This window comes from Peromyscus californicus, unplaced genomic scaffold (assembly GCF_007827085.1).
Source record: "Peromyscus californicus insignis strain IS unplaced genomic scaffold, ASM782708v3 Scaffold_30__1_contigs__length_565496, whole genome shotgun sequence".
NCBI lineage: Eukaryota > Metazoa > Chordata > Mammalia > Rodentia > Cricetidae > Peromyscus > Peromyscus californicus.
Window position 1 is genome coordinate 492,479 of NW_026294541.1, and position 14,812 is coordinate 507,290.

General features: G+C 39.1%; 1 protein-coding gene across 10 annotated transcripts in view; it reads right to left on the minus strand.

The window, feature by feature from the left end:
* Nucleotides 1-14,812, minus strand: part of LOC128121180 (zinc finger protein 120-like) — a 57,030-nt gene that overhangs the window by 14,867 nt on the left and 27,351 nt on the right. For 4 of the 10 annotated variants that reach the window (XM_052755595.1, XM_052755604.1, XM_052755596.1 and 1 more), the window contains 2 exons: nt 1,119-1,245; nt 863-923 (listed from right to left, as the gene is read on the minus strand). In XM_052755595.1, the coding sequence (XP_052611555.1) occupies nt 863-923; nt 1,119-1,245 (188 nt within the window). Of the gene's footprint in view, nt 1-862; nt 924-1,118; nt 1,246-5,506; nt 6,823-7,799; nt 7,879-10,637; nt 10,760-13,954; nt 14,065-14,812 lie in introns of all 10 variants that reach the window. The other 6 variants (XM_052755600.1, XM_052755599.1, XM_052755598.1 and 3 more) reach the window with 5 other exon arrangements.

Consider the following 14,812-nt stretch of genomic DNA (forward strand, 5'->3'; position numbering starts at 1 on the left):
ACTGTTGACTCCTTATATATGTATAAATTATTTTTACAATTTGGTCATATTATAAAAGGAAACAGATCTTTAGGTTTTATCACTATGTTTACACTCATGTTGTAGTTACACAGTCCTAGTACTCATAGGGTTTTTCTGTAATGTGAGTTTGTTGGTGTTTGAAAAACAATTACTTGAATACTTGCATCAAATTCAACAAATATATTCAATGTGGGGACTGCTACATATCTTCTAATTGGTCTCAGAGAGAGGTATGATATATCTTTCCATATCTCTATGCTCATATGTCTTGTATCCAGAGTGACAAATGATATACCTAGTAAAGGAAGAATGACAAATAAAAGGTTTCCACAAAGAATTCAGTTTGACTTCCTGTCCTCATAGACTTATAATAGGGATTAACATTTCTCCATGACAGTGCCCATTGACTATTGACTCTAACTGCCCTTCTCACTAAACAGCACAGTCACAATAAATATATGAGCAATACTATCTTTACTATAGACTCTGCTTACTAGAAGTTTTTGGAGATATACATCACACCTCTTCTCTGATTATTAATTTTGTAATATGAGTAGGATAAAATAAATGGATTTACAGTCCTACAGCATAGTTCTCATGGTGCAATGATTCAAAAGTTGATAGCTGTTGAGGCATTTTCCCCTTGTCTTCTTTCTTAAAATAATGCCTTGCAAATGCAATTCACCTACTTAAAATTGAGGTATGTGCTTTGTAAGAATTTAATAATCACCAACACACTTCAAACAGTGCTTATTTACACTGTTGCATTTGTTTAATACTTCCAGAACACATTACAATTTCTTCACAGGTGCATTTTTATCAGCTTGCACAAGACAATTACCTTCCATGTCTTCTGGAACTTTGAAAATGTTCATCAGTAGTATTGTCTCTCCAACTGTACCCTAAAATATAGTATCAGAAAATGTGTATTTTATTTGAAACTGTGCAAAATTTAAGTTACTATCTTCAGTGACTCTTTGAAGCATGACTGAATTATTCACCTCATTCTCCTTTCTCAATCAAATTAGTGAAGAGAATCAATAACCAAGAAAATATTACCCCCTTATTTTAAAACATGAAGGAATATTAAGTCTTACCTATAGTAGTGAGGTTCCAGTAGGTGTCCAGCATCACATCTTTGTAGAGATTCTTCTGGAAAGGATCCAGCAAAGTCCACTCTTCCCAGGTGAAGCCAAAATGCACATCATCATAGGTCACTACATTCTAGAACATCCCATACATGTGGACAACAGAAAGCATTGTAAATGTATACTTCTTTGACAGTATAGTCATATAATTCTGATCCTCCCACAATATTTCATAACAGACATTGCAATATAATCACAAAGTCACTTTAGATGAAAAGTGAATAGGAGGTTTACCTCTGTCAATTCTGTACCCCTTGAATGAGATATTACTTTGCAAGAGAAATGCCTATTAACATAGAGAGACAAGTAAACAGATCAACAGTACAGAGTACACATGAGTGAAATTGTATGAATAATTAGAAACTACAGAAAAGAAAAGTAGGTTAGGTAGACTAGGTGTAATGTTCATACCTTTAACCCAAGCACTCAGAAAGCAGAGGCAGGTATATCTGCCTCTGAGTTGAATAGAAGTCTACTCTACAAAATCAAGCCCAGAAAAGCCAGAACTATACATTAAGACCTTGTCTTCCATGTAAAAATCAACAAAAAAGATAGAGAAATGCTGTGGGATGGTCTGTATGTCAAATTGCTCTGACTGGTCAATAAATAAAACACTGATTGGCCAGTGGCTAGGCAGGAAGTATAGGTGGGACTAACAGAGAAGAGAAAAAAAGAACAGGAAGGTGGAAGGAGTCACTGCCACCCATCGCCAAAACAAGCAGCATGTGAAGATGCCAGTAAGCCATGAGCCACATGGCAAGGTATAGATTTATGGAAATGGATTAATTTAAGATGTAAGAACTAGATAGCTAGAAGCCTGTCATGTCCATACAGTTTATAAGCAATATAAGTCTTTGTGTTTACTTGGTTGGGTCTGAGCACCTGTGGGACTGGCGGGTGACAAGAATTTTTCCTGACTGTGGGCAAGGCAGGAAAACTCTAGCTACAGAGGAAGCTCAGAGGTTTTTACTGAAGTTCCTTAAAAGAGTGTTGGATTCATTACAGTTCTGTTTTCATCTTCAAGAACATGAAGTGTGCAATTCAAGCTGTAACATCAATAAGATTTTGATAAAAGGCACTGCACATTGTAACAGTTATAAATGGACAGATGAAAACTTTAGAAATATAAATGTTGATCAAACATAATCAACACAGGGCAGGAGAGATGGTATAGCAGCAAAGAGCTCTTTTTTGTTTTGAATGGAGGTGGGCTCAATTGCTCTTGCTTACATGGGAGATCACAACTATTCATTATTCCAACCTCAGGGTTTCTAAGATCATCATTTGATTACTGTGATGACCAGTTTCCCATGTGGTGTATATCTATGCATACAGGTAAAATATTCATATTCACTTAAAAATTCAAACAAAACACAACAGGCAGGAAGAAGTTCATACACCCACTATACAATGACTCAAAAGGTGCAGGCAATATTAGTGTCATGAGTACATGCCATCCTGAGAAACAGAAGGATGCTCTCTGCCAAATTTTAAAGTACAAGATACAGGTGAAAATCTGTAAAACAGCATATGTTTGACATGTATAAACCTACATCTCAAGCCCATCACCCAATAATATAAAAACAAAAAAGCTAGGAATGTTGGTCCTCCTTTTGTCGCAGGATGTGGGGGCAAGAATCAGCGGGATCTCTGAGTTTGAGGCTAGCCTGGTGTACAGAGCTCCTTTCAGGACAGCCAGGGCTACACAGATAAACCTTGTCTTCAAAAACAACAACAACAAAAAATTAAAAGAGCAGGTTACCAAACTGCCTTATCACTGAATTACAATTGCTTCTACTCTATCTTATGTGATTTTGAGATAGAGTCTATAATGTTGGTGAAGGCATGACAGAACAGGAAGGAAGTTGGCTGATTAATTTCAACACAACACAGTATACAGAACAAACAGGAAATGTGTTGAGACTGTTGAGATGCATATTACACTCCTAGTGAGGAATTTTATCCAGAAAGACTCCTCCTAGTAAAGGTTTCAAAACAATACAAAGAAATATCCAAGGAGAAACATGTGTCCAAATACAGTGTCTTAACTGGGAGGTTTTTAAATCAATCACATTTTGACCCAAGTCATTAAGGCTCATGGTCATTCATGAAGAAAATGCATTTAGTTACTTCAATGATCCTCATAGTCTGTAACAGCCCTTACACTGTTCAAATGTCCAAAGTCTCTTCTGATCCTCAAGATGATCTCTTGACAGTGATATCTTGTAAAATTAGTAGAGTTACATACATATTTTGAACATACAATGGCACACAGTCCCATTCACATTCCAAAACAGTGAAATGGAGACACAGTGAGGGAAGGATGAACCAAGAAAAGATTGAAGCACAGGAAGAAAAACAATAAATCCTGTATCTCTGTCTCAGATGCAAGGGGCTTCAGTTCAAAAGGGCTTAGATTGCCCTTTCCCTGCAATTTCCCAAACATTTATCTCTATGGTTACTTCTACTGTCTATATGCAGCTAAGTCTAAATGGAAGATGTCTCATAGGTTAGGTATCTCAACATTTTGTGGTCACAAAATGCAATGCAGGTGTGTGGAATATTATTTTAAGATGTGTTATATTTGTGTATGCCATGGAACATTTTTTAATGATGCAAAGATGTGTTGCAATCTTTTATGTTGCATTTAACTCTGTGAAGCTGTGATACATTACCTGTCTAAAATACTTGATTGATCTAATAAAAAGCTGAATGGACAATAGCTCAGCAGGAAAGGATAGGCAAGGCTGGCAGTCAGAGATAATAAATGGGAGAAAAAAATCTGCATAGAAAAAAGGAAGAAGCAGCAAGAAAGAAAAAGAAAGAGAGAGAAGACACCAGGGGCCATCCCCTCACCTACACAGCAAGCAATGGAGTAACAAGAAAAGAAAGGTATACAGAATAGAGGAGGTTAAAAGCCAAAAGGTGGATGTGATAATTTAAGGTGAGAAAAGCTGGCTAGAAACAAGCCAAGTTAAGGCCATGCAATTATAAGAAAGACTAAGCCTCTATGTGTGCAATTAATTTTAGAACTGGGTAGCCAGACACCAAAAGAGTAAAGAGTTAAAAAAGAATAAAAAAGCACCAAGCCTCATCCTCACTACTTCATGCAGTGAACCCTCCCAATCTCCTCACTTGATTTCTGTCTCTGCCAATCATAGATGCCTGCAAAAATGCTGAACTGTAACCAGAGGCTAAGAATTGATGACCTTAAATTTTGATTCTCTCTTGTTTCCAGGACCAGCAGATGATGGTGGATCCTGCAAAGTTTGACTTCTTGATTGGGATGGACAAAAACATGCTTGGACCACAGGTGAAACAGATTTTGTATGAAGTTGCTTCCTGGGACTAGAAATCACTGTGCTTTCTTATTTCATAATTTCAAGCACTACATAAATAGAGCATTAACCTTAGGAGACCTTCCATTACCCTTCATGCATCCATTTTCTGAATAACGGTGATCAAGTCTTTGAAAACCCTTGCCTTTTTCAGCACTTCACAGCCCTCTGAAACTACCTTCTCATTTTCAATTGTTTCTGCCTCTCTTGTTTTCTTCCATTGTTCACCTGAATGAGTCTATAAAAACACTCCAACAGAATCAATATTCCATTTAAGAAACTAGCACATTATTTTTTAATTCTGCATTAATAAATATCCTGGGCATTGACAGAATAAGAAATCATTTGGAGCCAAAATATGACACAAATGACTGTTAGCTTAATTTTTACTGAGTCATTTTGACTGAAATTCTATAGTCTCAATCTCCACTTTCTGCCATTACTCTTAACATTCCCATCTTCCTAGTCATACACAATGGACCAATAATGTTCTGTGTGTAACTTTCTATGGTTTTTGCCAACTAAGGTCCTGATATCTTCCACATTCTTCCAAAAGACAACATTCTCAGATTCTACCTGGCAATAAAATCACTGTTGGTGTTACATTTTTTTGTTTTAACTTTCTTTTATCTTGCTGTGATTAAAGCCTCTAACCAAAGACATATCAGGCAATGAATGGGTTTATTTGGCTGATTGTGTCAGATCACACTCCATCACCTTGGGAGATCAGGATAAAAACCCATGCTAACAATTGAAGGCAAAACCCACAGGCAAAGATTGCTTTCTGGTGTTGTCTCTTGGCAGTAACTGTCTCATGCTCAGTTGGCTCCCTTTTCTAGTCCAGGCCCACTTTTTTAGGGTTATTGTCACTGTAAGGAACATGTAAGACCTAGGGTGAACAGGAGTGATAAGCAATAGAATGACTTAAGTAAATCACAAATGGAGTAGAGATGAAATATAATCTTTGTGTGGAAGTTGGGGTAAGACTAGAAACCTTACCAGGAAGGATATAAAATGAAGCCTCAGATCATCAGATCAGAAGATCAACAGATCTCGTCAGACCCTTGCATGAGACGTGAGATCCTGTCCCCAGTGCAGACATGGCTAACCGGAGGAGGGCTGACCCAAGATCCATAGGAAAAGATGTGGCAAGTCCGGACCTGTACACCTGGAAAGGTACTCCATTTCCATTTGGAAGACAGGATAAATATTACTTGTAATCTTACTGTGTGAATAAATGAGTGTTATACCATGTCTGAATCAAGAGTGATTATTCCTTCCCCATAACTGGGGTATGTTCTTGCTACAGTCACCCTAGGTGGAATAGCCATTCCTGCTACCCTAGGTGGAGGAGCCTTCTCATTTCAATCATCAATCAGCAAAATCTCTCACAGACATAACAGTTTCTGGCTATTATAAATAAAGCCACTATGAATCTAGTTGAGCAATTGTCCTTGTGGTAGGGTGCAGGACCATCATTTGGGTATATGCCCAAGCTGCGTCTTCATGTAGATTGACTACCCATTTTCAGAGTATTGCATATTTATTTTCCACAGTGGCTGTACAAGTTTGCACTTGTCAAAGCAGTGACTCCCCTGGCTCCACGTCCTTGCCAGCATTAGCTATCATTTGTATTATTGATCTTCTCATTCTGGCAGATATAAAATGAAATCTCAAAGGAGTTTTAATATGCATTTCCCTGATGGCTAAGAATGTTGAACATTTCTTCAAGTCTTTTTCAGCAACTTTAGATTCAACTACTGAGAGTTATGTTTAGAGGTATGTCCCATTATAAATGAATTATTTGGTTTGAAGTTGTCAAGATTCTTTAGTTCTGTATTATCCTGAGTGAGTCAAACATGGTATGACAAACATGGTATGTACACACTTATAAGTAGATATAAGTAGTTCAGTAAAGTACAATCACTGTAATCACAGTAATCACAGTACAATCCACAGATGCAGAGAGGCTAAATAATAAACAATGGCCCTAGGAGAGATTTGTGGCTCTCCCTTGGAAGAGGAAATAGAATAGATTTTTTGGGTGCACTGATGGCAAGTTGGGAAGGGAACAGGAAGGATTGGGTGAGTAAGGAAGAGACAAATGAGGAGAAGGTAGGGATAGATAACTGGAATAGGGGAGCTTTTAGCAGGGTTTATGAAAATAGTGCAATGTAAACAACCTGGAACCTGGGCTGGGAGATGGTTCATTGTTTAAGAGTCCGACTGCTCTTCTAGAGGTCCTGAGTTCAATTTCTGGCAACTACATGGTGGCTCACAACCATTTGTAATGAGATCTGGTGCCCTCCTCTGGCCTGCAGGGACACATGTAGGCAGAATACTGTATAGATAATAAATAAATCTAAAAAAAAAATCTTGGAACCCATATGGGTGACCCTAGTTAGGATTCCAAACAATTAAGAATATGGAGGCTGAACTAGCAATTTTCTGTAACTACATAAGGCTCCAGAGATGGACCTGGGACACCAAGCCAGCCACAGAACATTCAACTGAAACTTGACCTGCCTATAATGTATGCTGGGTCAAGGGTGCCAGGCCACCAGCACATGAAATTTTCACAGTCCCTTCATTCCAATAAGTCTCGTCTGTCTTAATTCCCAACACTTCAATTAGTAAATGCTTAGAAATTACAAAATCACTCCTCCTACTATAATCAGGTTCTGTTTTTTTTTTTTTTAATAATGGTGACTTCAGCAGCTTATTATCTACCCTCTTTACCGAAGTAGTGTGCACAATAAGCTATTCCTTCTATTCTGGTCTGAAGGTAGAAACCATGCTCCAAATGCAAGTTCTTTCCTTTTACAACAATGGATATTAAATTGGATGAATCAAATGGGGAGTTTTTAAACCTAGAGGTGATACAATCATTCAGTTTAAGATTTTGCAGCTGTAATATGGAGGATAGCAAGATCACTGACCTGGAGAGCAACACACTGGGACCATGGCCATTTGTGTCAACATAAGAGAGCTTGTGTCAGAAACATCTTTCTAAAATGGTTAAAATGCAAGTGTCCTAGAATCAATATGCCTCCCAAGGGAGAAATCACTCCACACAATTAAGAGATTAATATGGAAAAAAAATCTCTTTAATGAAAGCATGCATCCATCTCTGGCTAATGCTCAAAGAGGAACCAGCCTAGAAGAGATCTTGCATTCCCCATATTCCATCATCCTTGTGACATTTAGATTCAAGTTTCAGATTACACTTTGAGTAATTCAAATTGAGACAAAATACTGCAACTCCACCCACTTAGACAGATGGGAGACTTACACAGCAAAGACATTTCCAAAATTATTTCTTAAATAACCCAGTGATATGAAACAGTAGGATCTTCTTCAGTAACAGGGTTCTGAGGTGAAGGAGATAAGAAAGAGAGAAAAAGAATGAGGTCTTGTACAATCTATGTCTCATGTCAACTAAGCGCCTTTTAAAAAAAGGATTTATTTATTTATTTATTTATTTATTATGCATCATACAGTAACCTGCCTGCATGTATGCATGCAGGCCAGAAGAGAGCACCAGGTCTCATTATAGATAGTTGTGAGCCACTATGTAGTTGCTGGGAATTTAAATCAGGACCTCTGGAAGAGTAGTAGCCAGTGCCCTTAACCTCTAAGCCATTTCTCCAGCCTCAACTTAGCTTCTTAAGAAGAATAGCAACTTGTATACTACTTCCAGGGAGGAAACTGAAGAAAATGGATGACTTTTATAAAGTTAGCAGAAACTATCACACAATGGGATAAATTCATGATCTGAAAAAAACCCAACCACAAAGGCCCTAGCCCTAGACCATTACCAGATCTCCAAAACATATTTCTGGCTTTAGGGAAGGAGCTGTTCTATTGTCAACACATCAGACCCTTAGGGAATGCTCTCATGTCCTAGGTCCTAGGTTTTAACTACCTTTTCAAGAATTTTCCTCCTTCCTGCCTGAGGGCATAAAGGAAAGCCTTGCAATATTAGGCAACTCTGTAACACAACAGTGTTTTCCATTTCTTTCTTTGTTTTTATTTATTTATTTATTTATTTATTTATTTATGGTTTTTTGGTTTTGTGAGACAGAGTTTCTCCGTGTAGTTTTTTGTGCCTGTCCTGGATCTGGATCTGTAGTCCAGGGTAGCCTTGAAATCACAGAGATCCACAGGCTCTGCCTCTCTGGTGCTGTGATTAAAGGTGTGCATCACAACCACCCAGCTCTACATTTCTTTTTTCTCTTTCTTGTTCTTTCTTTCTTTTTTTTTCTTTCTTTTTTTTTTTTTTTTTTTTTTGGTTTTTCAAGGGAGGGTTCCACTGTATTGCTTTGGAGCCTCTCGTGAAACTCACTCTGTAGATCAGGCTGTCCTCAAACACACAGAGATCTGCTTGCCTCTGCCTCTCAAGTGAGTGCTGGGATTAAAGGTGTGTACCACCATAAACCTTGAGTTTTACTTTTCAAACATTTGCCACTTGGCCATATTGCCCATCTGGCAGAACTGTGCCTTTCTAGAGGAAATTTTTTTTTCAAGGCATGGTTTCTCAGTGTAGCTTTGTGTCTTTCCTGGAACTCACTCTATAGACCAGGCTGACCTCAAACTCACAGAGATCCACCTGCCTCTGTCTCCCGAGTGCTGGGATTAAAGGCGTGTGCCACCACCGCCCAGAACTATGCCTTTCTAAAGAAGAAATTGGAATTTTATGACATGACAGGACTTAAGGTTGGATGTGAACCTGCAATGCCTCAATGAGCAGCTTGTTAGATATTCTTTGATATAGGATTAGACATAGTGGCTTGTGGTAAATGGGCAGTGTCTCCTTTGAAATGCTTTGGAGCCAAGTGTCTGGACAATCCTGGTGAACAAATGTGTATGCTACTGTCCTAATCTCTAACAGCCCTGGAGAATATACCTATTTTGTGTTTTTTTAGGCAGTCCTCTTTCACCTAAATTCTATTTTGTGAGACTTACTATCGCCAAAGAATTAGTGAATCTTTTATATCACTAATTCTACTCTTCTATATTAAACCTTAGCAGTGGAGTTCTACCTAACACATTAGATGCCTTTTACAATCTCCACAAAATTAATGAAAAAGGATCTTAAACATGAAAGGTAAATTCAAAGTGCTGAATCTCTAGAAGGTACTGGAGAAACTGGGCCTCTTCTAGTTTAGAAACATGCTTTTGTGGAAGTGTCCCCAAACAACCTGACCACATAGCTGCATGACAGGATTAGAGGCCCAGACATACCTTCTGTGACAGGCTTACTAGCAAGCAACACCCGGAGTCAGGAAAAGAAATAAGCTTACACCACCCAGGGATCCACCCAGGGATGTGGAAGCACCTAACATCCCAAACATTCCAAGAATTAGATAAAGTAGCCAAATATCCTTGAATCTTGCACATACCTTTTTATTTTTCAGATACCCCTAGATAATTGTCAGCCAATCAGGGTCCTGAATTCTGGAAATTTCCTCACCCTAACCATTGCTATTATAAAAACCCAATCCCACCTGAGCTCAGGGTTCTCTGCTCTCCCTGCTGTGTGGGACAGACAAACGATGCCCCGGAGCTTGAAAATAAATGCTCTTTGATTTCACTTATGGGATACAGCCTCCATAGTGGGTTTTTGGTGATCCCTGCAAACTGGACATAACACTTTCAAACAAAAAGAATGTTTAATTTAATTACAAATATCTTTCTACACACAGCTCCCTGCTCCCCATTCTGTGAGCAGAATCAGCCCACAGACCAAAGTTATTCAGAGGCCTTCCCTGGGACTAGGAAGTGTGCTGAAAAACAGAGCACAATGATTCCTGTCCCTCCCTTCTACCACAGACAAAGACATTTTCTAGTTCAGCAAAAATATGCATTTCAATAGCTCTTGCCCCAGGCTGCAAAGCAGACCTGATCTCTTCCTGCTCTCAATAGGTACTTCCTCTTCCTCCTCCTGGACACATTGTGGATAGCTAGCTTGTCCAGACCACTATACTATGTGGGGTGGAGTGATTTGCTGCCACACAGGTAGAAGAGTACCCAAAATTTTAACAACTGTAGGGATATTTAAAGACACACAAGAAGAGTGTTTGTTGTGTGACTTAACACTGACATCAGGTGAACTGAAGGTACTTTTTACCTGGTTGTCACAGAGACTCCAGACAAGCAGCAAGGAAAGCAGAAACTAGATCACAAACAAGATAAAAGGTCTTTCTCCCATCAGAAAGCTGAAGGAAGGCTCCATCCTCCTTAGTTTTATTCCTGAAATTCAGAGCAAAGTTTTGGCAAAATAAATAATAATAAAGAGTAGTCTTCATGGAAAGAAGAATACTTAGAGAGTAATGGAGCCAGGAAGAATGCATTTATGAGTACCATTGTTAGCCAGCACATCTTTCTCCATAGACAGGTGAAGAAAAAAAAACCAACTCTATTATTTAAGCTTCTCTACATGATCAGGACTGATAGAATGAATCTCTCCATGTATGTAGAAAGTTGATTTCATAGAATGTCTTACAAGCATGCAGGATCGGGAGAAAAAGGGAAAATCAGTAGCCATCTTGAGAGACGGTTCCCCCTCCCCTCCTCCAAAAGTTTTTGCTGACCAACAGGTTTAGAAGTTACCAGAAGTTGAACTTTTAAGGCTGGGACAATAAATCTATGTATCCTAGACTTGGCAAAACAACATATAGGGAGTAATGGGCTCAGTTGAACAGAAGTTGAACTCGGGAGAGTAGGACAGGAACAATAAATCTGAATGTACATATTCTGGGTTCAACAAAAGCAGGACATAGGGAGTAAAAATTTATGTCTCTGTAATACTGTGAATCCTGTTAGTCATCAGCAATCTGAAGGTTATAGTTCAACTGGTAACTTCAAAAAACTACCTCACACCTAGATCCCTCGTCCCATCCCAAGCTGCATGTAAACTTTTCCTATATAAACTGCTTAAAGTGAGTGCTCAGGGCCATTTTCCTCCACCTGCTGTGTCGGATGATGAACGTGACTGAGCTTGCTTATTTTGTTCTTCAAAGCTTGTGTGCTTGCATCAGATAATGGCTCTGTGGTGGTCTAGCTTAGGGATCTTGTGACCTGGGCACAACAGAGATCATTTTAACTTGCCCTGGCTGCTGTCTGTCTCAGGGCTGTGACATCATTGCATAGGATTCCATTTTTTAAGCTTTATTTTATTTTATATGTACAGATGTTTGCCTCCAGGCATTTGTACAGAGTACTTGCAAAGGCCAGAAGAGAGTTACAGGAGATGGCTAGTTAAAATGGAACCTGTGTCTTATATAACAACAACCAGTGCTGCTTTTAATTGTTAAGGTATCTCCCTAGGCCACTTTTTTATCTTAAATCTATTTTAATACATTTTAAATTGTTGTACCCAGATCATGACCCCCAGAGAGACCACCAAAGATGAGCATGATGGAATTCAAAAGCAAGGTTTAATTCTGGATATCCAATACAAGCCTAGGCAGGGACTTCATCCAATAGGTCCAACGCAGTGGAGGCTGGAGGAAGTGCCCACCTATCTACAAACCCAGTTTTTAAAGGGAAAAATCACAAGGTTACATCATTCAGGGGTGCTAGTACGGGTACAATTCTGATTGGCTCGCTTCTAGGGGCTTTCAAAAAAATCATGGCTTAATCTTACTTCTAAGGGGGTGGTTGCTTGCCACCATTGCTCAGTGGCTGCCCTCAGGTGGGGACATTTTTATGGTCAGTTACCCTGGAAGCCAGGGTTAGACCAGTCTATAGTCCAGTAGTCATTATCTCGTGACCACCTTGGGACTCCGTACTTTTACACTTCCTGGTTTTTGGAATCTGGTCTGACTTGTTTCAGTAACTATTGGCCTATTCCTAGAAGGAGAAATCTTAGGCCTTAGTTTTTGGTGAAAGCATTTTGGTCTTATTTCTAAGATGGCTCATTTTGTTCTCACAAATTAATATGTATTTAATCATTTCCCCCCCTTCTTTTCCTCTCTCCATCCCTTCCCAAATTTTTCCCTTCCAATTTCTTCCTTATTAAGCATGTGAGAATATGTATGCACAAATATATGAATAAAACCTGCTGAGTCCAAATCTGTCGGTTGTGTTTATAAAGATTCAAGGATGAAGACATTATATTGGATAAGCAAATAGGGAGCTCATCCCTGCCCGAGACTAATTTGTCCACCTGCAGGAGAATACCACTATTTAGTGAGCAATAAGAGTTTTATTCCCAAGTGATCTAGGTGCCTTGGACAAAAAACATTTACAAGAATAGGAAAACATTATAAATAATAGTAAACTTGAGGTGGTAAGTACCTCAGCTAAAAATTGCTGTTCCCTTGGCCTTGAATTTCTGGAGCTGCAGGGAAGACTATGGACATTGTCCCCAGCCAATCAGTTTCCCTTGGTTCTCTGGTCCTCCTGTTATGCTCAGATCGTGACCCCCATAGAGACCACTGAAGACGAGCATACCAGAATGCAAAAGCAAGGTTTAATTCTGGATATCCAAAAGCAATACAAGCCTAGGCAGGGACTTCATCCAATACATCCAATGCAGTGGAGGCTGGAGGAAGTGCCCACCTATCTGCAAGCTCAGTTTTTAAAGTGAAAAATCACAAGGTTATATCATTTAGGGGTGCTAGTACAGGTACAATTCTGATTGGCTCACTTATAGGGACTGCTACAAATTACTTCTAATGGAGTGGTTGCCTGCCACCATTTCTCATTGGCTGCCCTCAGGTGGGGGCATTTCTGTGGTCAGTTACCCTGGAAACCAGGGAGAGGACATTCCATAGTCTGATAGGCATTACCTCATGACTATCTTGTGACTCTGTACTTTTACATTTCCTGGTTTCTGGAATTTGAACTGACTGGTTTCAGTAACTAATGGCCTATTCCCAAAAGGAGAAATCTTAGGCCTTAATTTTAGGGTGAAAGCATTTTGGTCTTATTTCTAAGACGGCTCATTTTGGTCTTATACTCCAACCATAACCCATTGACCATTCTCATTTTGGATGACATTGAAAACCTGAAATTCCTATCTCCAAATTCTAAGTACCATGATTGCAGGCCTGAGCCACCATGTCTAGCCTAAGTTGCTTCAAATGCATTTCATGAGGCATTAGAATGATGGGATGAGTTACATGAACAATTATACTTAACTATATTCAAAAATACTTATCTCTGTGAGCCTGGGTTTCACTTTCTGCAAAATAAGGACAGAACTCTTCCCAGGTCATTGATGAGTTGTAACAGCCTCAGTAATAAAGAAAAATAAAATTTCTTAGAGTTGGAAGAAAGGTAACACTAAGGCAGGCAGGATACATTTGATGGGAACCTTCTTCTGTTACTGAAGATAGGATCAGAACCTCTCCCCTGGCTACTCTAACAAGGCAGGCACAGCCACTCATCTTCAGTAAGCCAATTGAATGAACCAAGTTATCCAGTGAGCAACATGCCCACCTATAATGCAGGAACTCTGGAGACAAGGTGAACAGATCTCTCTGATATCCTAGGACAGACTAGTCTGTAGTTGAGTTCCAGGCCAACCAGGGAGTCATAGTAATACTATTCTTTACAAAATGAAAAGAGAAAAGGAAAAAAAGCAAATTATTAATGAAAATTTAAAACATGATATTTATTCAAATTGACAAATTTGGAACAATAAAGAAAATATAAGATAACTAATCCACCTTGAGGTCCTAAGAGGTTTATATAGAAGGCAAAAGATATGCAAAACCAAGTAATCTAATGAAGCCATGTAATTATTTTTTTCCCATCTTAAAACCATGCTAAATTATCATCTGGAGGACTCAAGTCTTTTCTAACAATGAGATGCCCAATGAAATTAAAATTTCTTTCTTTTTTGGGGGGGGCAGTTTTGAGACAGGGTTTCTCTGGGCATTTTTGTGCCTTTCCTGGAAATTGCTTTGTAGACCAGGCTGACCTCGAACTCACAGAGATCCACCTGCCTCTGCCTCTGAGTCCTGGGATTAAAGGTGTGTGCCACCACTACTTGATGAAAATACAATTTCATGTGGTCCACTCTTCCAATAATTGTTAGCCAAAAAGAGAGGTAGAAATATCTCTTTAGAACATCCTTATTCCTACCAGGAATGTAGGTTACAGGGATTGACAGGTGCAGACTGAGGAGTTTTAAGGCCCAAATGTGGACCAGAAAAAGGGTCCTGCAGAAAATTGTCAGGGACAGCTACATGTAGTTGTCAAAACAGGAAAGAGTGAGAGACCTGGAATGCACTAATTCACCACACCTGAGTCAATACAGAGAGCACAGTAGGAGACAGCTTTTCTCAGGTACAC